Genomic DNA, 27,371 nt, shown 5'->3' on the forward strand with positions numbered 1-27,371 from the left:
ATGGCTGTCAGCTGCGATTTTGTACATAGAAAAACATGGCTCCTGCATCGCCACTGCCGGGTCCAGTCTGCACAGCCATAGGGCAACCCTAGCAGTCGATGTTCTTCGTTGTTGTGCATAGCCATGTACTCAGCTGTGAGTGAGTGTGTGATGGTTCCGGTGGGCGTCTGTCTTCTTTCCTGGGGGGCAGCTTCACTTGGGATGATTAGCAATTCCATAGGCTTAAAAAATAAAAATAAATCGCAATTGCAAATGCATTTCCGTACAAACATGAATTAGGCCCATAGTCCTGCTGTGTGAGTAGTTAGCCAGTGACTTCAGATAGTGTCATGCGCCTTTTAAGGGGGGTACACACGGGGAGATGTGTGCTGAGCGATCTAGCACAGAACACCCAGCATACATCTCTTCCCCCGCTCAGCACACAGCGCGATGTGTGCTGAGCGGAGGGGGAGTGGGCGAGGGGGGGGCACTCAGCACACAGCGGTGAAGTCTGCGATGTAACAAGATTGTGCCTGAATGCAGGCCAATCTAGAACCGGTGATAGCGACACGCGCAGATTGTGTGCAGAATTAAGCACAGATCTCTCCGTGTGTACCCCCCTTTACAGTCTTTTATAGAAATCCCATTCACTTTGTGTTGAAACTGATCAGAGTATATTCGTGTTTGCTTTTCATACATACAGTATGTCAAGGTTTCACGAGGGCAGTTATAGAATAGCTGTATCCAATCAAATCATTGCGCGCAGCAGAACAAAATAATTCAGGAGATGCTGATCTTGTAGGAGACAGTGAACTATCCACTCTCATGAATATATCATATTAGCTAGAGACAGTGTCGGATTGGGGCGTGTAGGGCCCACCGGGGGAATGCAGTGGTAGGGGCCCATGTTTAGAGGTGTGGCCAATGATTAGAGAGTGCAACGCCTGGGCCCTTTCATAAATACTGTATATACATGCATGATAATGTACCAGATTACTTATCAGCAATGCACTCTAGATTTTTGTCAAAAATGACTGATTTGTTTTTCTGGATTTTTAAACAAACTAAAAACCAAATCCAAACCAAAACACTTGAGGGAGGTTTTGCCAAAACACAATGATTTAATAAAACCAAAACATGGGGTCCGCGCACATCTCTAATATTAGCAAGGACAGAGCTGCATGTGACACGGGAGAGGTCCAGGAGGGTAGGGATAGGGTGATACAGCCAAAGAGAAGCCACAGATTATGATGTTCAGGACCCATGGTTCTACTAATGAATATTGACGTAAGGATTCCAACAAATGCGACAAGAAGACTGGGAACTGAAATACGTCTCTATAGGAAATTAAACTCAAGCATGAGACCTGCTACTCTATCTGTAAAGGGGACACCTTTACAGAAGATACAATTTCACTTTATTATACAGAAAGAGACAAATTATATCCAGTGCACAATTCCAAACTCTCAGAATCACAAATTACTGTAATCAGAAAAGACATACTGCAGCGGGATCCTGACCGAATCCCGCTGCAATATACATTTTATAATTACTGGATATACCTGGATATAATTGGTCTCTGTGCCGAATTCCAGCACTGCTCGGGATACCGGTGCCGGGATCCCGAGCACCGGCTACCAAGCTCCGGGACCTCGAGCACCGGAATACCAATCGCCGGGATCCTGAACGACTATTATTAGCCCACCAGAGAAGTAAGCCATGGGGGTAGGGGTGGGTGGGCTAGGTTTAGTTTGTGGGGAGGAGGATAGGGTTAGGCTTCAGGGGAAGGAAGGTTAGGATTAGGCTGCGGAAAGGAGGGTTAAGTGTAGGCTGCGGTAAGGGAGGGGTAGAGGGGGAGGGTTAACATACTCACCCCTGTCAGGATTGTAACCATCAGTATGACAGCCGGCATATCAGCCCCAACCCATTGCAGCCATATAATATAGCAGAGACGTCAGTGTAATAAAGGAACATTACTACATATTAGTGCAATAAGAAAAAATATTTTTTAAGGTAAGAATGAATAATATTCTTATTACACTGCATCATATAATATCATCTATACGGCTCTTGATCAGCTCCTATCCAGCCAAACACAACTGCAACAATTGAGCCATAATAAAATGATTTCCTTATAAAGGTATTAGCAGGATGAGGTTTATTTGTTAGCAGGACTAGATGGAGACACAGAGTAAGTGACAGTAATATTATACAGTATGTATTACACAGTCCTGCGGAACTACAAGCAGTCTGTCCGTGGTGTCGCTTCCTATACCAGCAGAGGGTGTCCCGTTGTGTTGTCACGTCACTGGGGTGTGCTCACGCTCTCTGTGCCGGCGTGTACATCCGATTGCCACTGCTCTGTTAGTGATAGTCATTGGTGTCCATAAGCTGCAGAGACTCGCTGATATGAGGAGGATGAAATGAGCCTTATATGATGTGCTGTATACCCTGTAGGTGTTTCTGTGCCACAGAACTTTCCTCAGAAGGTCGCTATTTAGAACAAAGATGCAGAAAAAGGTCTTGTTAACATTGAACAATGCTTTAAACCTAATGTTTGGTCTTTTTTAAAAAGTATATAGGGTCTGATTCATGTACGCACACCTGAGGGTTACTCATGTGGCCTAATGTTCACACAAGTGATCTGATGCTGTGTCTAACAAGAGCCTCCTCCTGCAGCATAAGCATATTTTAGCCTAGAAGTAGCATCTAAAGGCGTAGGGGAGCGATGTGTACCCAGTCGACATTTTGGAACTCAGCTAGACATTGAGCGATGTTAATGAAGGACAGAATGATCTGCCGTATCGGACGACGTACCACTAAGTGTGTAACCAGCTTAAGCCTTGGAAAGAGCTAGAGCGGACAGAAATAAAGTACCATCCAATCAGCTCCTGTCATGCTTCCAGCTGAGTTTGAAAAATGACAGCAGCTGGTTTGTTGGTACTTTGGGGGCAGATGTACTAAGCCGTGGAGAGTGATAAAGTGGAGAAAGATAAACTACTAACCAATCAGCTTCTAACTGTCATTTTTCAAACACAGCCTGTAACACGCCAGTTAGGAGCTAGTTGGCTGGTACTTTATCACTCTCCAGTGGCGGCTCCTGAGATGGGGTTGAAGCGCAGTCCAAAGTTCAAATAGCAGAGCCACACCAACTGATAGTCAGCTTGGGATGACAGTTGGTGACAGTTGGTGTGGTTCCTCTATTTGAACTTTGGACTGCACTGTAGCTCCACCTCTGGAGCCGCCCCTGCTTAGTACAGCTCCTCCTTTATCTCTCTTAGGGGTCTATTTATTAACATTATTTTTACTAAAATAATGTGAAAAAGGGTGTTTTCACCCCCTTTTCACATTATTTTAGTATCACCTGAATGTATTAAAGAGCATTTAGAGCAGTTTTCACGAAAATCTGCTCCAACCCCTTTAATTCACTTTTTTTTAGTAACCCTCATCGCATTCCCCATACTTATAATGGGAAATGTGATGTGGCCAAATTTACAAAACAAAAATCTGAGAAAATACAGCAGTGTGCCCTGTGATAATCTCGCCAGCTCAGGCTAGTGAGTTTACAGGGCAGCACTGTGATAAGGAGGCATTTGCCCAGCTTTCTCTACCACCGGCAGAGAAAGCTGAGCGGGGACCCGGCAGAGTGAAGCTGATCACAGTGTAAAAAGATTTTTTTTAAAAGTAAAAAAAAAAAAAAAAAACATACTCCCCTGTCCAGGGAGCAGGTGTCCGCTACTACGTGAGCGCTGCCGGGCGCAGGGTCCCCCATGTGCTGCAATGTGACCCCGGTGCAGTAAAGTGACGCTGCAAAGCGTCAGCACACTTTACAGCACCGGGTGTCACCGCAGTGCACAGGATCCGGCGCCAAGCAGCCCAGAAGAAGCAGCGCGGACCGGCTCCCTGGACTGGTGAGTATATTGATCTTCTTGGGGGGGGGGGGTCGGCGGTGTGCGGGGGTAGTCGCAACGGGGGGGTCGACCGGGTGCGATGTCGGCAGGGGCGGCGCATGCACAGCAGGACATCGGGGTATTTTTTCAGAAAAATACCCCGATGATGCTGCGGAGGATCATCGCAGGGACAGACCTTGACCGCAAGCTCTGTCCCTGCACGCAATAATTGATACATCCCTGCGATGTAATCAATTATCGCAGTGCGAGTTGGGGCGATTTTATCACCTGTCATCCGCATCCTGGATGCTGATGGTATAAATAGGCACCTTAATGCTTAGCACATAGACCCCATAGCTACTGTACTACTGAGTCCATTTCTGAATCAGACCCATACTTAGACCCTTAGGGGTAAATTTACTAAGGTAGGAGTATTTTCTAGAACTGTGATGTTGCCCATAGCAACCAATCAGATTCTATCTATTATCTTCTAGAAGCAGCTAGAAAATGTTAAGTAGAATCTGATTGGTTGCTCTGCACAACATCACCAGTTCTACAAAAAAACCTCCCACCTTAGTAAACTTACCCCCTAAGGGGGAGATGTATCAACCCCTCTAAAGAATTTGCCCTCGGTAGACAATCAGCTTCTAGATATCATTAATCAAGTACAGTACGCAGTTGCAAGATATCCCACCAAAACGCCCATTTTCAGAGGTACACACAGCCATTAAGGATCCCCAAGAAGTAAGAAGGAGGGACAGCAGCAGATAAATCAGATATATAGCGCGGGCCCTCCATTACTGACAGCAACAGCAGTGCCCATAGGTTTCTATAGGGGCTGCTGTGCTGCTGGATTACCAGTCTCCGTAATGCGAAGAACGGCCTATAGTAGCCTAAGGGCCACCTTTCACTGTTTTTTCAGGAGTGGGCCGCATCTGGTAGACCTCTGGATCAAGCCCAATGTTTCAAAAGGTTATCACCAGAGAAATCAGAGATTGCACCAGTGCTCACCTACAGTATTTAGCAACACTTACCTCTGTCCCCATAAACATTTATTGGGACAGTGGAATTCATCACCTGCAGCCAGTAACGGGGGAACAGTGAAGCCGGAGAAGCTTTGCTGGATTCCCTCTTGGTCAAACTACAGTGCACATAGGTGGCTAATGCATTTTATTGTAACACTAGGTTGGAGACATAAGGCTGCAGGTATCAGGGTGAGAAGCCTCACAGAGGAACCCAGCACAAGTACAATCTGTATCGCTACGTCAAGCAGCCGCACAGATTGTCTCTGAGAGTTGGATATTGATAAATTGACCCCAAAATCTTATATAATCTATCCTACATTTCCATATGAATTCAAACAATAAATTAAGAAGAATACAATTCTTACGAAGACACTCAATTTCCTCTTGTTTCCAAGTCCCATCTGGGAGACATCTTAGGAACTGGAACCCATAAAGGGTATAACCAGTGAAGCAGGTAACTTCTACTTCCTCGGCTACGTCATACCATCTCTTCTCATTCTGTGGGGAGAAAATCATTATTCTACAGCACATATATTCTCTAAAACTGCATTAATGGAAAACTGTCACGGAATTAGCAGGAGCTTCTTTACTGAAGCTGTTTGGTATTTCACTAACATGTCTTTTATGCTACCTGTCGGGATGAATTCAGGATGCCGGCGGTTGAGATGCCAGCGCTCAACATACGGCACTGGAATCCCGACACACGGCAAAATACCGGCACTAGATTCCTCCGCCATTGCTGATTAAGGGGTCTATTTACTAAGCCTTGGTTGGAGAAAAAGTACAAGCCAATCGGCACCTAACTGCCATGCCACAGGCTGTGTTTGAAAAATGACAGTTAGGAGCTGATTGGCTGGTACTTTAGCTCCATCCAAGGCTTAATAAATAGACCCCTAAGACCGGTGTTTCTCAAAAAAAACTGGTTCACTTAGCATCATTTATCATGAGAGTCTGATGACATCAGGATTGTCTTTATTACATGTGGCACTTATGTGTCTGAAGCTTTATATCACAGAGAGCCTAAAAATGTTTCTCCCTGTCAAAGTGCAACTGGAAGGAGCAAAACGCATCACACTAAGGGGCAGATGTATTAACCTGGAGAAGGCATAAGGAAGTGATAAACCAGTGATATGTGCAAGGTGATAAAGGCACCAGCCAATCAGCTCCAATATGTCAATTAACAGTTAGATAAAGGCTGGTGCTTTATCACCTTGCACATATCACTGGTTTATCACTTCCTTATGCCTTCTCCAGGTTAATACATCTGCCCCTAAGTCCAGGAAGAGTTGTTGTGAAATTCAAATCCTTTTGAACACCCCTAAAAATGTTACAGTATTTTATTTCACAATATGCTTCTTTGTTCAAGCATTAGCACAAAGGGAAGACTGTGTAGTAAACGAAACTATTACAAGTACAGGTACTGTAAATGTTACAGCATAGAGGATTAACAAGAAGATATAAGTGAACACACTTCAGAACTAAGAGAGACTACTCTATGTAGCTTACGATACAGCGCCCTCTACTGTCCCTCTTGTAAAATCACTCAAGTAGTGTTTCGCCTTTGGTCGTTGCTATGTGTTTTCCTAAACCACTTAATTGACAATTTTTTGTTAAAAGAATAGCCTTCAAAAAGTTATAAAATATATATTTTTCAATCAATGAAAAGATCTTATTGAAAGAAAATGTCTAGAGGGCGTGTCACTGTCCCCTCCTATTTAAATATGTCCATCGGCCCCCGCTGTAAATTTACTTCCCACCCCTACTGGCATGGGATGTGACTGTGTCACCTAATGCGATTAAGGTTATCCTACTCTTCACTCTATTACACTCTGTAAGGATATTTTTTTTAATCACAGCCTGAAATTGTTAATGGAAAAACAACAGATAATTGACCAAGTACCACAACAAAACACTACATCAAATGACGGGCTGGGGAAAACATGGTCATACATTGAGGTGCATAGTGTGATCAGATTACTACGTCTACAGGGCACATCAGCAGCTGACATTAATCGCCAACTTGCCGAGGTGTACGGTGATAGCGTAATGTCACGGAAACAGGTTTAGGTTTGGTGCACTGTCTTTGATAATGGCAGGACAGACGTTCAAGATGAGCAGCGATCCGTTATAATATTACATATGTAAAGGTCTTGTTACCTTACTTATTGAACCATATTATTATTATTAGTTGACAAATGTTATCTTTTTTTCTTATGATTTTCTAATTACTGTTAAAACGTCCATCATATTTTACAAAATATACAAGTGGGGATAACTGGATATTTTGTCACTTGCTTTCAGTTCTAATATATAAGTACTTTTAAATATCAATTTTTTCTTAGTCAGATGAGGACTAGTTGTACATGCTCTATTGTTTTTTTAGGTTCTACATTGTGTAATTGGGGTTTTTGTTTGCTTTGATCATTATTGTTTATCTCACTTAAGTAATACCATTTAATCCTTTGTAATTAAGGATTTTTACATAGCATACAGTATACTGTATCTTTGATTCTGATTAATGGCCCATTTTGACTGACTGTTGATCTTAACCAAGATACTGTAATTCATAGTTGTTTGAAAAAGTTTTGCAGACAGATTAAGGGCTGAATATAGCTGATAATGAAATAAGTTTCTGTGGTATTAATTCTATCAGCTGTGCTGAGCGGGGTGAGAGATGTGTGCTGAGCGGTCTGTGTTAAGATCGCTCAGCACACATTTCTCCCGTCAGTAATAATATATAATTCATAACACATCGGTTGGCATGACCACTTATAAATTCATATAAAAAAATGTATTAATAGTAAAAAATAAAAAAAAGGCAAGATGTTCATACATCTAATGGATACGATAACTCATATCAGAGGTGCCCATAATCAGATGGCAGAATTATCAATCAGTGTTGAAATCTGTATTTCTCATATGCCTCTGAGGAAGTGGTGAAACGCGTAAGAACCTTGTTTTTATCCCACGACTGACCACTACATGCTGCACAGCAGGGATACATGGAAACCAGCGCTCCAGACAACTCTATCATTGAAAAAGGTTAAGCACCAGGAGCCGGGAGACGCCGCAGTCTATCCCCACATGTGAGTGGACTATATTGGGGGTAACTCTCCTCCCCATGTTTTTATTGTATATTTTCCTGGCCTGGAATATGGACTTTTGTTCTTGAACTTATTTCCTCCTTAACAAAGGACTAATCAGAGTTGCCTAAAGAAATACCTGCATCTTTTAAAGCTTGAGATTGATTTAGGCATATGTGCAATACAGATTTCAACACTGATTGATAATTCTGCCATCTGATTATGGGCACCTGTAATATAAATGGAGCCTCTGTTATCTTTACTGGCTGAGGTGTTAGTTGCGATCATGCATACACAGCGTGCCTGGGCACAAGGAGGCTTTCCTAGTCATAGAGAGGCACACAGAGCATTTGGTGTTACCTTTGCGTGTAATACCTGTGATCATCCACCAGATGTCACTTTGTAAAATCACCATTGCGCTTCCGTGTGGTTTTCCATTAAAATACAATACTGAACTACTTTACTTGAGCGTCTCATTACAGTACAGTATATACCAGATGCAAATAGTACAGTATATACTGTCGCAAACGAACGTGATAAAGCTTCAGTATAGTCCATTGATGTTAGGGTTCTGTGAGCGTCCAAGTCCCGTAACCATTACGGCATAATCAAAACCATTTACACATGAGCTTATGTATCTGTCATGCAGCGACGTGTCCGAGTGATAAAGTGTGCTGCTTCCCATGCTTAGCGTCTAGGGTTCGATACCCAAAGTGCGAATGCATGTTAATTTTTTCCTGACACTTAATTATTTTTTTTATTTTTCGTTTATAGTAATATAACTAACTAAACATACAATAGAGGTGTGCACACAGGTTTTACATAAATCAGGGCAAAGCAGCAGAAGCGTCTCATTCCGCTATCTAAAATACACAGCTGCTGTAGGGATAAGCAAGCTCTATGCACCGAAAGGTACACATACAGTACTGTAGCAGGCCAGACTCGATTGACATGGCTGCCGCCCGTGACCCCCCCGCCTCGTGGAAGCCCTCATCTATGAAGCGAGCGACGGCATAGTTTTTGCAAGAATCAGGGCAATGCTGAAGGAGCTTCTCAATACCCTAGTTAAAATACACAGGGGTGATAGGGATAAGCAATCTCTATACACCGTACAATACACCAGATTCAACCACATAACAAATTGACAAAATAACTGCCGCCCGTGACCCTGAGCCCCATGGAAACCTTCAGCTATGAAGGGAGCGACAGCATAGGTTTTGCAAGTTACAAGGCAATGCTGAAGGAGAGTCTCAAAACCCTAGTTAAATTATACAGGGGCACTAGGGATACGCGAGCTCTATGCACATTACGATACACCAGACCCGATCGCATACAGTAGCAAGTTGACAAAATGGCTGCTGCCCGTGACACTGCACCTCATGGAAGCCCTCAGCTATGGAGCCAGCGATGGCATCGGTTTTGCAAGAATCAGGGCAATGCTGAAGGAGCATCTCAGCACCCTAGTTAAATTACACAGCAGCATGCTAGAGTATGGTCCATTGAAGTTAGGGATACAGTACAGTACAGTATGTGAGCTTCCCAGTCCTGTAACCATTAGGGCATAATCAAAAAACAATGGGAAGAGATCACTGTTTACATTTACACATGAGATTGTGTATCTGTCATGAGGCGTGTGCCAGACTTTTTTTCTGACACTTTATTTTTATTTTTTTCTATTGTAATATACTGTACTGTACCCTTACATTCAATAGAAATACTGTATGCACACAGGTTTTACATGAATCAGGGCAATGCGCAGGAGCGTCTCATCACGCTATCTAAAATACACAGCGACTATGGGTGGGGTATAAGCTGTCTCCTGTACTATACAGTACATGCATTTGTGTCTGGGATGCATTTGTGTGTTTGTAAAAAAAAAATCTGTACAGTATACTGTACATTAGTACTGTAAGTGTAGTACAGTACTGTATTTTTAAATTATATACAGAATATAAGCATTTCACATACTGTACTGTATCACAGGATTGATCAGGAACTGCCTGTGTGACTTACTGTACATTTACTGTATACAGTATACCTCTAATACACATTTCCTGTGGAAAAGACTTTACAGTCCTGTACAGTACTGTACATGGAGCATATTCTTACTGATCCATTTATTTATTTATTTTTACTTCACACTGTACAGCAGGGATGGGCAACCTTCGGTCCTCCAGCTGTTGTTGAACTATACATACCAGCATGCCTTGCTACAGTTTTGCTATTTGGCCACGCTATATGATACAGTATATGAGCTACCTCATATCCATTAGACTTATGAACTTTTTGCCTTCAAAAAAAATTAAAAATTAACTATATATATATATATATATATACAAACACCAGTCAGGCGGCACTCACGGCGATAAATGAAGAAGCAGATGCCTTGCAGAGACAATCAACGTTTCAATGTATAAAATCATACATTTTCATCAGGACAACAAGACAATAAAACATACATACCTATATAGCCCTCTCCATCTGAGCATGGCGCCGTCCGCCCGCCGCGTCCCGCTCCGTCCAATGACGTAATCCGCAAGCGCCGGCGTCCGGCGTCATGACAACCAGACGAAGCTCACTGAAACACACATGAAAAAACCGGATTGCAGTGAAACAGAATAAACAGACACTTAAGTGAACATAAAAAAATCTAAAACCTAATACCTAGTGTAACACATTTAAGATCATGATGCCTGGCTACAAACACTTTCTGAACAATTTCATTTAAGGACAACAACTATGTATTAGTGGCATCAATCCCACATAGAGTACACTAGTGCGCCATGTGGGTAATTTACAACGATCCTGTCGACCTGAGTTATAGACAGTATTAATGGAACTATTTAATGACCAAACTAAACAAGAAAACAACATAAAAGAAAAAAAAACTGAAAAAAATGGAGAACATGTAAACTCCCCACCAAACCATATAATTCACATATTACAACATAAATGCGACAATTAAGGTCCCAAAAGCAGATTAAATAAAGCATGCCAGCCCTTGATGTTCATTAAGGCCACGAGGAGACAAGGTATCTAAAAGAAAGATCCACTTTGCTTCCCTTTTTAATAATAAAAGGCCACGGTCTCCCCCCCGTTTGAGTGGGGGAATGTGGTCTATAATACGGTGTCTTAGCTGGGCTAGAGAATGACGTGCCTCAATAAAGTGACGCGCTACTGGCTGATCACTTTTTCCTGAGTTAAGCGCTGCCCTGATTGAAGACCTATGTGCCGCCATCCTTTCTTTAAAGGCACATTCCGTCTTGCCTACATAGTGTAGGCCACACGGACAGCTCAATAAGTACACTACAAATCTAGTGGTGCAAGTCACCCGATGTAAGATTCTAAACTTTTTCCCAGTGTATGGATGATGGAAGCTGTCTCCTGCAATCATGTGGCTGCACGTAGTGCAGCCCAAACACTTAAAACAACCCAACCGTGCCGGATTAAGAAAACCGGTCTCCCTACCACTATTCAATGGGGGAAATTGTATGTCAGTTTTCATGACATGATCCCTAATGTTCTTGCCCCTCCTATAGGCTGGCATGATCCTAGCATTATTCAGACTCTTCAATTGCTTGTCTGATCTAACTACTGGCCATAGGGATTTACAGAGTTTGTTAACTTGATTACTCTGACAGTGAAACTTATTCACCCAAATCAAGCGATTCTCAGTGTTTTTAACAGTAGGGGTAAGTGCAACAGATCTTGGAGTGGCAAGTACCTTTAATTTAGTCGCTAGAAGATCATCCAAAGGGTAACCTCTCTGATGGAACTTAGTCACCATGGAATCCAATGCAGGCTCAACCTCACTAGCATCATTAATGATTCTACGTACACGCAGCATCTGTGAATAAGGCAGACCCCTTTTAAGGGGTAACGGATGATGGCTAGTAGCCAACAACATATTATTTCTGTCAGTTGGCTTCACAAACAGTCCAGTGCAGCCACATGATTGCAGGAGACAGCTTCCATCATCCATACACTGGGAAAAAGTTTAGAATCTTACATCGGGTGACTTGCACCACTAGATTTGTAGTGTACTTATTGAGCTGTCCGTGTGGCCTACACTATGTAGGCAAGACGGAATGTGCCTTTAAAGAAAGGATGGCGGCACATAGGTCTTCAATCAGGGCAGGGCTTAACTCAGGAAAAATTGATCAGCCAGTAGCGCGTCACTTTATTGAGGCACGTCATTCTCTAGCCCAGCTAAGACACCGTATTATAGACCACATTCCCCCACTCAAACGGGGGGGAGACCGTGGCCTTTTATTATTAAAAAGGGAAGCAAAGTGGATCTTTCTTTTAGATACCTTGTCTCCTCGTGGCCTTAATGAACATCAAGGGCTGGCATGCTTTATTTAATCTGCTTTTGGGACCTTAATTGTCGCATTTATGTTGTAATATGTGAATGATATGGTTTGGTGGGGAGTTTACATGTTCTCCATTTTTTTCAGTTTTTTTTCTTTTATGTTGGTTTCTTGTTTAGTTTGGTCATTAAATAGTTCCATTAATACTGTCTATAACTCAGGTCGACAGGATCGTTGTAAATTACCCACATGGCGCACTAGTGTACTCTATGTGGGATTGATGCCACTAATACATAGTTGTTGTCCTTAAATGAAATTGTTCAGAAAGTGTTTGTAGCCAGGCATCATGATCTTAAATGTGTTACACTAGGTATTAGGTTTTAGATTTTTTTATGTTCACTTAAGTGTCTGTTTATTCTGTTTCACTGCAATCCGGTTTTTTCATGTGTGTTTCAGTGAGCTTCGTCTGGTTGTCATGACGCCGGACGCCGGCGCTTGCGGATTACGTCATTGGACGGAGCGGGACGCGGCGGGCGGACGGCGCCATGCTCAGATGGAGAGGGCTATATAGGTATGTATGTTTTATTGTCTTGTTGTCCTGATGAAAATGTATGATTTTATACATTGAAACGTTGATTGTCTCTGCAAGGCATCTGCTTCTTCATTTATCGCCGTGAGTGCCGCCTGACTGGTGTTTGTGCATTTTGGAGGGGCTTGGCCCTAATTCCTCCTGGAGGGCACCGGCTTTACTAGCAGTTACCATTATAAACGGAGTACCGCCTGACATGCTGGACTATTATGGTTTGTTCACAGACATACTTGTTTGAATGAACCTGTGGAAGGCACCTGTTATCTCTTTTTTTTCCCAGCTCTGATCTGGTTGGACGTGTTTTTAGCTCACTAAAGTCTCTTTGGTTTCACTTTGGGTGATACAAGTAACACCGATCTGGATACAGCACAGTATTTGGAACTATGACCTCACACATAGACACAGACCTGGATGCATTACTGGCTGTTATTGATCTCACACAAGGTGAGACTTTCAGCTACTCAGATGGGGACGCTGATTCCATTCGCTTTAAAGACAAACTGAGCACTACGAGTGGTGACGTTGATAACTTGCACTTGTTTAGAGATCTATTAAAATTAAAGAAGCGGGAGTTGGATTACTACTACCACAGTGTAACACTGTCCGATTACCACCGGGATGGGAAAATTCCCCGGGGTTTTCGGATTAAGAATGTGCCCACCATTGGCCGCTTCAACGCATCTTTCTGCAAAAAATGGATCTCTATTTTGAACAAGTGTTCGTACGACTTAATCCTGCTGGTGATAGAGGAAGTTACCCGTGAATTGGCCAGTATTAGATCCCAAATAGAGACGTTTGAACTTTCTCATAAATCTACGCTTACGGCAGACCAGTCCAATGATTGGCTGGGCAGTTTATCCACACAATTGGACAAATATAGGAAAGATCTTATCCAATATAAGCGACACAAACTTGAGAAAGTCAATATGGATTATACCCGTAAACAAGTATATCCATGGATCACTGGCACGTCTAATCCAGCTAGATTTAATAGACGACGCTATCCCAATTATAATAATCAAGTTGCGCTTGATACTGACACCTCTACAGATGGGAATGGCTCAGCAAGTGAGGTGGATACACAAGGGAATCTCTCAGGTCGTCCCCCTTTAGGGGTGCTCACAAGAGCTCAACTTATAAACCCCGCAGGCAACGTACGCGGAGGGGGGGCCAGAACAAAAGGTCGAGGGGCAGGCCGTCCCCGGTACAAGAAGAAGACCAAGTAATATTCAACCTTTCCGAGAGAACCCTCACACCTATGGAAACCTTGGTGTTATCTAAAGGATTAAACTTTGTACCCACCAACCGGTTTGACCCCTTTGAGTGGAAGATCGAACAATACAAACTGGGGAGACAATTACGCCTTAAAGAGTATTTCAACGACAAGTCTACGAAAGTGGACTCATGTGGCGACCTGCCGCCATCATTACGGAAAAAATCCAGATTTGATCCTGTCTCTCACAATCAGTCTATTAAAGTCTTTTGTCGCACTTTGGATAGTTCAGTGCAACAGCTTACTTCCATATCCACTAAGACACATTCCAACCTTTCCCGTGAGGAGTGGGAGGCACTGAAATCGCTCGGTAATTATGATGACATTGTCATCAGGCCCGCCGATAAGGGCGGGGCCATTGTTATACAGAACGTATCCGACTACGTGTTGGAATTAGATAAACAACTGGGCGATATCAGTGTCTACTGCAGACTCTCTGCAGATCCCACTCCACGGTTTAAGGAGGAATTGGATCACATCTTGACTAATGCGGTCTCTGATGGCCTAATTTTACAATCTACGTGTGATGCCCTGATCACTCGGTTTCCTGTAATTCCTTTGCTTTACTCGCTTCCTAAGATCCACAAGGATGCTCAGTGCCCCCCTGCTAGGCCCATTATATCGGCTAGGGGTTCCATGTACCAGAAAATTTCTATGTACTTGGATCATTTTTTGCAGCCATGTGTGCAGGCCAAGGAATCATACCTTAAGGATACCACCATGCTCCTAAAAAGATTGGAGGAGCTTGGGGATATTCCAAGGGGTTGTTTTTTGGCCACCATCGATGTTAAGAGCCTGTACACTTGTATACCCCATCAAGAGGGGCTATCAGCTGTGAGATCTGTAATAGAGGGGAATCCTTTGTACAAGGGTCCTGATGTTAACCTTTTCATGCGGTTGTTGGAATTGACACTCCAACGCAATTATTTTATGTTTAATAATGCATACTACCTCCAACTCCAAGGGTGTGCCATGGGAAGTAACGTGGCCCCTTCATTTGCGAACTGCTTCATGTTCGCAGTGGAGGAAACCTTGTTTTTTAAATGTCCGGATATTCGCAGCAAGATCATACTTTATGTACGATTTATTGATGATCTTTTAGTCCTTTGGGGGGGATCACGGGATGAGTTGGAGTCTTTGATTGTCGTGCATAACGCGTCAGACTCCCCTGTGAAACTCATATATACCATTGACCAGAGGAGCGTTAATTTCCTGGATGTATGCATTACCATCAACGATGGAAAGGTTAACACTGGACTGTTTGTGAAGCCAACTGACAGAAATAATATGTTGTTGGCTACTAGCCATCATCCGTTACCCCTTAAAAGGGGTCTGCCTTATTCACAGATGCTGCGTGTACGTAGAATCATTAATGATGCTAGTGAGGTTGAGCCTGCATTGGATTCCATGGTGACTAAGTTCCATCAGAGAGGTTACCCTTTGGATGATCTTCTAGCGACTAAATTAAAGGTACTTGCCACTCCAAGATCTGTTGCACTTACCCCTACTGTTAAAAACACTGAGAATCGCTTGATTTGGGTGAATAAGTTTCACTGTCAGAGTAATCAAGTTAACAAACTCTGTAAATCCCTATGGCCAGTAGTTAGATCAGACAAGCAATTGAAGAGTCTGAATAATGCTAGGATCATGCCAGCCTATAGGAGGGGCAAGAACATTAGGGATCATGTCATGAAAACTGACATACAATTTCCCCCATTGAATAGTGGTAGGGAGACCGGTTTTCTTAATCCGGCACGGTTGGGTTGTTTTAAGTGTTTGGGCTGCACTACGTGCAGCCACATGATTGCAGGAGACAGCTTCCATCATCCATACACTGGGAAAAAGTTTAGAATCTTACATCGGGTGACTTGCACCACTAGATTTGTAGTGTACTTATTGAGCTGTCCGTGTGGCCTACACTATGTAGGCAAGACGGAATGTGCCTTTAAAGAAAGGATGGCGGCACATAGGTCTTCAATCAGGGCAGCGCTTAACTCAGGAAAAAGTGATCAGCCAGTAGCGCGTCACTTTATTGAGGCACGTCATTCTCTAGCCCAGCTAAGACACCGTATTATAGACCACATTCCCCCACTCAAACGGGGGGGGAGACCGTGGCCTTTTATTATTAAAAAGGGAAGCAAAGTGGATCTTTCTTTTAGATACCTTGTCTCCTCGTGGCCTTAATGAACATCAAGGGCTGGCATGCTTTATTTAATCTGCTTTTGGGACCTTAATTGTCGCATTTATGTTGTAATATGTGAATGATATGGTTTGGTGGGGAGTTTACATGTTCTCCATTTTTTCCCCAGTTTTTTTTCTTTTATGTTGTTTTCTTGTTTAGTTTGGTCATTAAATAGTTCCATTAATACTGTCTATAACTCAGGTCAACAGGATCGTTGTAAATTACCCACATGGCGCACTAGTGTACTCTATGTGGGATTGATGCCACTAATACATAGTTGTTGTCCTTAAATGAAATTGTTCAGAAAGTGTTTGTAGCCAGGCATCATGATCTTAAATGTGTTACACTAGGTATTAGGTTTTAGATTTTTTTATGTTCACTTAAGTGTCTGTTTATTCTGTTTCACTGCAATCCGTTTTTTTCATGTGTGTTTCAGTGGGCTTCGTCTGGTTGTCATGACGCCGGACGCCGGCGCTTGCGGATTACGTCATTGGACGGAGCGGGACGCGGCGGGCGGACGGCGCCATGCTCAGATGGAGAGGGCTATATAGGTATGTATGTTTTATTGTCTTGTTGTCCTGATGAAAATGTATGATTTTATACATTGAAACGTTGATTGTCTCTGCAAGGCATCTGCTTCTTCATTTATCGCCGTGAGTGCCGCCTGACTGGTGTTTGTGCATTTTGGAGGGGCTTGGCCCTAATTCTTCCTGGAGGGCACCGGCTTTACTAGCAGTTACCATTATAAACGGAGTGCCGCCTGACATGCTGGACTATATATATATATATATATATATATATATATATACATACGGTATATATGATCATGCCGGCCAGTATGTTATGAATTATATATAGTTATTTTAATTTTGAGATTATTAAAAGAACTGTTGTACCTGTTTGTTTGTTTGTTTGTCTTGGTTCAATATTTGGGTGGAGTATTTCCCTATTTCCCTTGTGGAACAGCTACTGTAGATAGAGTTGGTAATTGTCTATATGCACCTAGCTCTATATGTTTTTGTGTATCAGGACTTATGCTGGGTACACACTGGGTGACACTGTATATCGTCTGTTCCAGCGAACAGAAGATATATTGCTAGTGGGTCGGTGTCTGTGAATGACGTTGTTCACAGACATATCGCACTAGCCCGGCAGCACAACAGGTGCCCAATACATCTGCAGATATATCAGCAGGTCTGGCTGTGTGTATGGGTGGTTCGCTGACCATCTGTACACTGGCTGCAGGGACTGATGCCCAAGCTTGGCAGGCATTTGAATTCAAATGCCCGCCCAGTTGCGACATCAGGATGACCTCCCTAGCAGCTGATCTGTAAGTGCTTACCTGAATTCGCCACTCGGTTGGTAGAGCCAGCAATCGGCGGCTATCTTAGGTGTGTATCAAGCCTTAAGCTGGGCATAGAATGCGTGATAGTGCATTTGACCAGCCAACATGAAGGATGGGATGAGCAATCGCATGATAATCAGAGCACCTCCCAGCACTGCACGTGGTATGGAGGCGATCCTTATTCATTGGCTGAATGACGGTCGGATGGATGGGACAGGTTTGATAACCAATCCAGAGTTATTATAACATCTGCTTACTATGGGGGTCATTCTGAGTTGATCGCTCGCTAGCAGTTTTTAGCAGCCGCGCAAATGCTATGCCGTGTATGTTAGGTTAGCAGAAGTGCGAACGGTTCTATCGCAGAGCGGCTACAATTTTGTTTTGTGTAGTTTCAGATTAGCTCAAAACCTACTCAGCGCTTGTGATCACTTCAGACTATTCAGTTCCGGATTTGACGTCACACACCCGCCCAGCGTTCGCCCAATCACGCCTGCGTTTTCCCTGGCATGCCTGCGTTTTTCCAAACACTACCTGAAAACGGTCAGTTGCCACCCAGAAACACCCACTTCATGTCAATCACTCTGCGGCAAGCCCGTACGTCCGCATGCGCATTGCACCGCATGCGCAGAACTGCCGATTTTTAGCCTGATCGCTGCGCTGCGAACAAATGCAGCTAGCAATCAACTCGGAATGACCCCCTATAGCTGAAGGTGTATGCAGGGCCGAAACTAGGATTTTCATCACCCGGGGCAAGGCGGTAATTTGCCACCCGCTCCCACCTTCAAAAAAACAAATAAAAAAAAAAAACCATGCAAACAAACACTGTCAGACTAAAATAAATATACAGGTTGAGTATCCCATATCCAAATATTCCGAAATACGGACTTTTTTGAGTGAGAGTGAGAGAGTGAAACCTTTGTTTTTTGATGGCTCAATGTACACAAACTTTGTTTAATACACAAAGTTATTGAAAATATTGTATTAAATGACCTTCAGGCTGTGTGTATAAGGTGTATATGTAACATGAATGTATTCTGTGCTTATATTTAGGTCCCATCACCATGATATCTCATTATGGTATGCAATTATTCCAAAATACGGAAAAATACGATATCCAAAATACCTCTGGTCCCAAGCATTTTGGATAAGGGATACTCAACCTGTATTATAAAAAAATAAAAATAAAAAAAGGGGATACTATTGGACAATATTCCCCTATGTGCCCCAAATGCCCTAAGCGTTACATGCCCCCCCAGCCGCATGTTCCACTACATGCCCCCCTGTGTGTCTCCATACATTGTACTATGTCACTGCACTACATTCCCATATCCACTGCATTACATCACTCGTACAACATCCCCTACATACTGAACTACATCACTACACTACAGCGTGTCTTCTCAATGGTGTGTAGGCGTCAGCTTGTTATTGGTCAGTGCTGGCCAGACAGCAGGGATCATAGCCTGCTTAAAAACACAGCACCAACAGCTCACCTCTATAGCTTGCACAGTTCACTGCATGCTAGTCGCAGCACTGCATGGCAAAGAAGAGAGTTTAAGACAGTAGCCAGCATAGAAGAAATCCTAGGTACTGGAGCTCATCCGCACAGCGTCAGAGCCAACTGTGGGCAGACAGGTAGGTCAGAGACATTACCCCGGGAGTAGTCTGCTGTCTCACTGGAGCAGCACAGCACTGCTGGTAAAAACAAAAAACCCTGTTCCTCTGTAGCTCCTCGGCACCCCCTCAATTTCTGCACCCAGGGCGCATGCCCCCTTAGCCCCCCCCCTAGTTACGGCCCTGGGTGTATGAGGAACTTTATACAGAAGATCAAACAACAAAAGATCCATTCCATCAGATCGGGAACATACGTCACTCCTCGAGCATGAATGCTGTATTTAGTCCACGCAGTATACAGAATAATGTCTTACTATTAACATTCCATTTTCTGGTGGTTGAGGTTTCGGACATCCACTCTTAGGATCAGGATGTTCTGTATCAATTTCTTTTTTGTCATCATCGTCGTTAATACATAGTGTTGCTCTAGATGAAAATGAAAAGATATATACATATAAATAGACATATACATAAGGGATGCGATTAATTTGCCGACTGTCGGGATTCCGGGTGGTCAGGATAACGACCTCGGAATCCCGTCAGCTGTCAATGCCACCAGCTGGAATTCTGGCGCACCAGGGCTATTCCCACTCGTGGGTGTCCACAATAACCATAGTGCAAGAATAGATCGCAAGGGGACTCTTAGCGCTCGCCCCGCTGCCGGCACCCTGATGGGTGGGATGCCACTGTCGGAATATGGACAGCCGGCATATCGTCCGTCGGTAAACCATACTGAATCTATATATAAGTGCATAGCTCAGACTGCCGAACATTCAATGATCAGAATGGTGGCAATCCCAAAATTAGGGTGTAGTATGTCTGACCGCCGGTCAGGAGACCGCCGGTCAGCATACCGACGCCGGGATCCCAGCAGCATACCAACGCCGGGATCCCGGCGGGGAGGGGAGAGCGCTGCAAGCCCCTTGCAGGCTCACTGCGCTCGCCACGCTGCGGGCTCGGTGGCGACCTGCGGTCGCCACGAGTTCTATACCCACTCTATGAGTGCCGTGGACACCCACGAGTGGAAATAGTCCCTGTTGGTCGGCATGCCGACCATCTGGATAGTGAGGGGGCGGGATGTCGGTGGAAATCATGTGACCGTCGGTCTCCCGACCGCTGGTCACATGAATACCACCCCCAAAATTAGCTTTTCATGTAAATGAAAAAAGTAAAATCTGCCATTAATAATATGGGGGGTTATTCTGAGTTGATCGCAGCAGGAAAATGTTTAGCAGTTGGGCCAAACCATGTGCACTGCAGGGGGGAAGATATAACATGTGCAGAGAGAGTTAGATTTGGGTGTGGTGTGTTCAATCTGCAATCTAATTTGCAGTGTAAAAATAAAGCAGTCAGTATTTACCCTGCACAGAAAAAAAAATAACCCACCCAAATCTAACTTTCTCTGCACGTTATATCTGCCTCCCCTGCAGTGCACATGGTTTTGCCCAACTGCTAAAAAAATTCCTTCTGCGATCAACTTGGAATTAACCCCATGGTTTGTAAAGTTTAAGCTCTAATCTATCATTGGCATAATGCCAGAATTTGCTATTAGACGCTGACTCTCAGATCTTAGTAGCAACCTATGGCAAGTGCACCTGTAGGAGACGGTCTGTCCACTTTAAGAACTACAACCTGTTGCAGCTGTCCGCTGCTGCAAGAATGGGCAATGAGCCAAACAACAAGGAAGCAGATGTAACAAGTTTAATCATTATTCATCATGTCTAGCTGATACGTTCCCTATTCTTTCCAGAACACGTATCATTGGAGATTGCTGTCTTGTGTCTTCAATCTGTGGATTTAATTTATTTATGAATTTTGATTGCATTTCTGATTTAAGCTTGCCCACCAGGGATTTTTAAAACCACAGAAGTATTAAGTTCATATATTCCTGTGGATTTAGATAATGTAAGAAGATTTGAGCAGTGTATAAAACAAGTTTATGTTAAATCCCAACTTAATACTAACAAAAACTCAGACTTATGGATAAAAAATATTGAAAAAGAATAAACAGCTGCTTACAGTGAATATATAGGCTAAGTCGTGTTAGCACTTTATTATCAGCCAACTATCCTGACTTATTTAAAGGTACTTTCCCATCGTTCAGACTAAGGGGGTCATTCAGAGTTCATCGCTCGCTAGCAACTTTTTGCAGCTGTGCAAACGCATAGTCGCCGCCCATAGGGAGTGTATTTTAGCTTTGCAAGTGTGCGAACGCCTGTGCAGCCGAGCAATACAAAAATAAGATATTAAACCTACCGGTAAATCTTTTTCTCCTAGTCCGTAGAGGATGCTGGGGACTCCGTAAGGACCATCTGGAATAAACGGGCTCCGCAGGAGACATGGGCACTAAAAAAGAACTTTAGGTATAGGTGTGCACTGGCTCCTCCCTCCAGACCTCAGTTAGAGAAACTGTGGCCAGAGGAGGCGGACAGTACGAGGAAAGGATTTTGGAAATCCAAGGGCAAGATTCATACCAGCCACACCTTTCACACCGTATAACATGGAATATACGAACCAGTCAACAGTATGAAACAAAACCAGTATCAGTCCAAAACTGATCCAACTGAAACATAACCCTTATGTAAGCAACAACTATATACAAGTCTTGCAGGATGTTGTCCGCACTGGGACGGGCGCCCAGCATCCTCTACGGACTAGGAGAAAAAGATTTACAGGTAGGTTTAAAATCTTATTTTCTCTTACGTCCTAGAGGGTGCTGGGGACTCCGTAAGGACCATGGGGATTATACCAAAGCTCCAAAACGGGCGGGAGAGTGTGGATGACTCTGCAGCACCGAATGAGCAAACATTAGGTCCTCATCAGCCAGGGTATAAAACTTGGAGAATTTTGCAAAAGTGTTTGAACCCGACCAAGTCGCCGCCCCGGGCAGCCGCCCAAGAAGAGCCCACCTTCCTAGTTGAATGGGCCTTTACCGAATTTGGTAACGGCAATCCAGTCGTGGAATGAGCCTGCTGAATCGTGTTACAGATCCAGCGAGCAATAGTCTGCTTAGACGCAGGAGCGCCAACCTTGTTGGCTGCATACAGGATAAACAGGGCCTCTGTTTTTCTAACCCGAGCCATTCTGGCCACATAAATTTTCAATGCACTGACCACATCCAGGGACTCAGAATCCTCCACGTCCCTTGTAGCCACAGGCACCACAATAGGTTGGTTCATATGAAAAGAAGAAACCACCTTAGGCAAAAATTGAGGATGAGTCCGCAACTCAGCTCTATCCACATGGAAAATCAGATAAGGGCTTTTGTGAGACAAAGCCGCCAACTCCGACACTCGCCGCGCCGAAGCCAAGGCCAATAACATGACCACTTTCCAAGTGAGATACTTCAATTCAACTGTTTGAAGAGGTTCAAACCAGTGAGACTTAAGAAACCGTAACACCACGTTAAGGTCCCAAGGTGCCACTGGAGGCACAAAAGAAGGCTGGATATGCAGCACCCCTTTCACGAAAGTCTGGACCTCTGGAAGAGAAGCCAATTCCTTTTGAAAGAAAATGGATAGGGCCGAAATCTGAACCTTAATGGAGCCTAACTTCAGGCTCAAATTCACTCCAGTTTGCAGGAAGTGGAGAAAACGGCCCAGATGGAATTCTTCTGGAGGAGCCGTCTTGGCTTCGCACCAAGACACATACTTCCTCCAGATACGGTGATAATGTTTCGATGTCACCTCCTTCCAAGCCTTTATCAGAGTAGGAATGACCACTTCTGGAATGCCCTTCTCCGCTAGGATCCTGCGTTCAACCGCCATGCCGTCAAACGCAGTCGCGGTAAGTCCTGGAACAGACAGGGCTCTTGTTGTAACAGGTCTTCCCTGAGAGGAAGAGTCCACGGATCTTCGGTGAGCATTTCCTGTAGATCCGGATCCCAGGCCCTTCGAGGCCAATCTGGAACAATGAGAATTGTCTGAATCCCTCTTTGTCTTATGATTCTCAGAATCTTTGAGATGAGAGGAAGAGGAGGGAACACATAGACCGAATGAAACACCCACGGTGTCACCAGTGCGTCCACTGCAACCTCCTGAGGGTCCCTTGACCTGGCGCAATATCTCGGAAGTTTCATGTTGAGGCGTGAAGCCATCATGTCTATTTGAGGCAGTCCCCACTGACTTGCAATCTCTGCAAAGACTTCCTGATGAAGTCCCCACTCTCCTGGATGCAGATCGTGTCTGCTTAGGAAGTCTGCTTCCCAGTTGTCCACTCCCGGAATGAAGACTGCTGTCAGAGTGCTTACATGACTCTCCGCCCATCAAAGAATCTTTGAGGCTTCTGCCATTGTCACTCTGCTCCTTGTGCCGCCTTGGCGGTTTACATGAGCCACTGCTGTGATGTTGTCTGACTGAATCAGAACCGGTAGACCTCGAAGTAAGGTCTCCGCCTGACGAAGGCCGTTGTATATGGCCCTTAATCCCAGAACGTTGATGTGTAGACAAGCCTCCTGGCTTGACCACAGACCCTGGAAGTTTCTTCCCTGTGTGACTGCTCCCCATCCTCGGAGGCTCGCGTCCGTGGTCACCAGAACCCAGTCCTGAATGCCGAACCTGCAACCCTCTAGAAGGTGAGCACTCTGCAGCCACCACAGGAGAGATACCCTGGCCCTGGGGGACAGGCGGATCATCTGATGAATCTGTAGATGTGACCCGGACCACTTGTCCAGAAGGTCCCACTGAAAAGTCCTGGCATGGAACCTGCCGAATGGAATGGCCTCGTAAGATGCCACCATTTTTCCCAGCACTCGAGTGCAGTGATGTACCGACACCCTGTCTGGCTTTAACAGGTCCCTGACCAAGCTCTGAAGTTCCTGGGCCTTTTCCATCGGGAGAAAAACCCTCTTTTGTTCCGTGTCCAGAATCATGCCTAAGAAAGGCAATCGGGTCGTTGGAACTAACTGTGACTTTGGTAGATTTAGAATCCAACCGTGTTGTTGCAACACCCTCAGGGAGAGCGATACACTGTCCAGCAACTGTTCTCTCGATCTAGCTTTTATCAGGAGATTGTCCAAGTGTCACAACTGAGGGCCTGAGCTGACGGGAGGCAGCCTCAGTTGTAGGGGCTGAGATGTACCGGAACCTGGGAGGTTGTATCAGACCCCTGGACATGTAAGTAACATGAATAATAACTGCCCGAAGGCGTGACCACGACAACTTAGATAAAAGTCAATGATGTTTATTATGACAACTCCGCATCACAGCAGCAATAAAGGAAAACGTAAAAGTCAGCAAAGAATAAATACAGTTCCTGAGTACTACAGCATGGCAGGAGCCACAGGGCACTGGTAGTGTGAGATAGTTCTTATGATCTTCTAGATGGAAAGTCCTTACCAGGCCCGGCTGTAGCAATGGAGATAACCCAGGATTGTACCAGCTGGTGTTCCAGGAAGAGCTGGGTTGCTGAAGGTAAAACAGCTGCTGTGGATACTGGCTGGAACCAGACTGTTGTTAGCACGGAGTGGATACTGGCTGGAACCAGTTAAATAATAAATGAACTTTGGGAGCGATGAAATGTGAACTGAAATGTAGAACTTGAGAGCGGAGAAATAATAATTCCGGTGGAGAGTGGTAAAGTGTAGAAAGGACACCGGCCCTTTAAGGGAAGCTGTATTCTGCTGGAAGCTGAGGCTGGAAGCAGGTAGTGTTGTAGCTGGAAACAGATGAATCCACAATGGATTGGAGAGTCAGGCTACACCGCAGGTGGAATGCTGGTGCGGGTCTCTATGGTGGAAGTCTTGAGACAGGAGCTGGAACCTGGAAGACAATCATAGAAGAGAGACAAACAGGAACTAGGTTTGACAACCAAAGCACTGACGCCTTCCTTGCTCAGGCACAGCTTACTTATACCTGCAGCAAGGAAGGGGTTGGCTAGGCAATTATGCAAATCAACAATACAAACAGCAGATTGGTGGAAATGATCAGACGACAGAATCCAAGATGGCTGCGCCCATGCAGACACTTGGAGGGAAGTTTGGTTTGTAATCCATGTGGTCTGGGAAACAGTAATGGCGGCGCCGGCCACCGGAGACAGGAGACGCCAGGCTGATAGATGCACATTTAACCACGCGGGCACAGCGGAGGCCGCGGCTGATGAAAACACCACTCTGACACTCTGCATGTGGAAACTCAGGAACAGCGGAATCTGGTCCTGGAACGCTGAGCCCGCCTTAGGAGGCATCTGAAGGGTAAGTAATGGCGTCCAGATACCCGGATCGTGACAGCACCCCCCCCTTTAGGAGTGGCCCCAGGACACTTCTTAGGCTTTAAAGGAAACTTTGCGTGGAAATTTCGGACCAAGGCAGGAGCATGGACGTCAGAGGCATTGGTCCAAGAGCGTTCTTCAGGACCATAGCCCTTCCAGTCAATGAGATACTGAAGTTGACCGTAACGGTGACGTGAGTCCAGGATCTTGGCCACTTCATACTCAACGCCTCGTTGAGTTTGGACTTTCGGCGTTGGAGGAAGTGAGGAATGAAACCGATTCAAGATTAGCGGTTTCAACAGGGAAACATGGAATGTCCTGGGTATTTTTAAGAAGGGAGGTAACTGGAGTCTGTAAGCAACAGGATTGATGACTTGATCAATTTTAAAAGGACCGATGTAGCGAGGTGCAAACTTCATACTGGGAACTCTTAACCTCAAATTCTTCGTGGATAACCATACCCGATCACCCACCTTGAGAGCAGGAACTGCTCGACGCTTCTTATCCGCAAACTTCTTGTACCTGAACGATGCCTTGAGCAGAGCTGATCGTACGCTCTTCCAGATATTGGCAAACTGATGCAAGGTGATATCCACTGCGGGAACAGAAGTTGCTGGAAGCGGTTGGAACTCAGGGACTTTAGGGTGGAATCCAAAGTTGGTGAAGAATGGTGTTGAAGAAGATGAAGAATGATACTGGTTGTTATGACAGAACTCGGCCCAGGGAAGTAATTGAACCCAGTCATCTTGAGAGGAGGACACATAGATGCGGAGGAAGGCCTCCAAGTCCTGATTCACCCTCTCAGTTTGACCATTGGTCTGAGGATGGTAAGCCGTGGAAAACTTTAACTTGACTTGGAGGACTTGACATAAACTTCGCCAGAATTTGGCTGTGAATTGAACTCCTCGATCTGAGATAATTTCTTCTGGAAGACCGTGGAGTCGGAAGATCTCTTGTATGAATACTTGAGCCAACTTGGAAGCTGACGGAAGACCGGTGAGAGGAATGAAGTGTGCCATCTTGGTGAACCGGTCAATTACCACCCAGATGGTATTGAACTTGTTGCACATGGGCAAATCTGTAATAAAATCCATCGACAAATGGGTCCATGGTCGACGGGGAACAGATAGTGGAACCAGTTGCCCCGCAGGCGACTGGCGGGATACTTTATGTTGAGCACACTTTGGGCAAGATGCAATAAACTCCAAAACGTCCTTTTTCAGAGTTGGCCACCAATAGGACCTAGAGATAAACTCCAGGGTTTTTTGGATACCTGTATGTCCGGCAAAACGGGAAGCATGGGCCCAATGCATGAGCTTCTTCCTTAGTGTCGGCTTCACAAAACTTTTCCCTGATGGGGGCGTAGAGTCCATCCCTACCGTGGAGAATGCCAACGGATTTATAATAGGATGCTTGTCTGAAGACTCTGACTCATTTTCTTGCTCCCATGAGCGGGAAAGGGCATCGGCCTTGCGATTCTGAGAGCCCGGACAGAACTGGAGTTTAAAGTCGAACCTGGAAAAGAAAAGTGCCCATCTGGCCTGACGAGGGTTGAGACATTGTGCGCCTTTTAGATATAGAAGGTTCTTGTGGTCTGTAAGGATGGTGATTGAATGAGAAGCTCCCTCCAACAGATATCTCCACTCCTCTAGAGCAAGCTTGATGGCTAGCAACTCCTGGTCGCCAATGGCATAGTTGCGCTCCGCTGGGGAGAACTTCCGTGAGAAGAAACTGCAAGGATGTAAATGACCATCTTTAGCCCTCTGAGATAACACCGCTCCTACTCCAACGGAGGAGGCATCCACCTCTAAGATGAAAGGAGAGTCGACGTCAGGCTGTTTCAGGACAGGTGCAGAGATGAACCTCTGTTTTAA

At 44.7% G+C, this 27,371-nt stretch overlaps 1 protein-coding gene across 2 annotated transcripts in view; it reads right to left on the bottom strand.

The window, feature by feature from the left end:
• Window positions 1-2,120: 2,120 nt before the first annotated feature.
• C6 (complement C6) overlaps window positions 2,121-27,371 on the bottom strand; it is a 162,293-nt gene continuing 137,042 nt past the window's right edge. For both annotated transcript variants that reach the window (XM_063961425.1, XM_063961418.1), the window contains exons 13-15: window positions 19,605-19,716; window positions 5,260-5,392; window positions 2,121-2,472 (exon numbers count right to left, since the gene is read on the bottom strand). In XM_063961425.1, coding sequence (XP_063817495.1) covers window positions 2,462-2,472; window positions 5,260-5,392; window positions 19,605-19,716 — 256 coding nt within the window. In that variant the 3' untranslated portion in view covers window positions 2,121-2,461. The remainder of the gene's footprint in view (window positions 2,473-5,259; window positions 5,393-19,604; window positions 19,717-27,371) is intronic.

Source organism: Pseudophryne corroboree, chromosome 1, assembly GCF_028390025.1.
Source record: "Pseudophryne corroboree isolate aPseCor3 chromosome 1, aPseCor3.hap2, whole genome shotgun sequence".
Taxonomy (NCBI): domain Eukaryota; kingdom Metazoa; phylum Chordata; class Amphibia; order Anura; family Myobatrachidae; genus Pseudophryne; species Pseudophryne corroboree.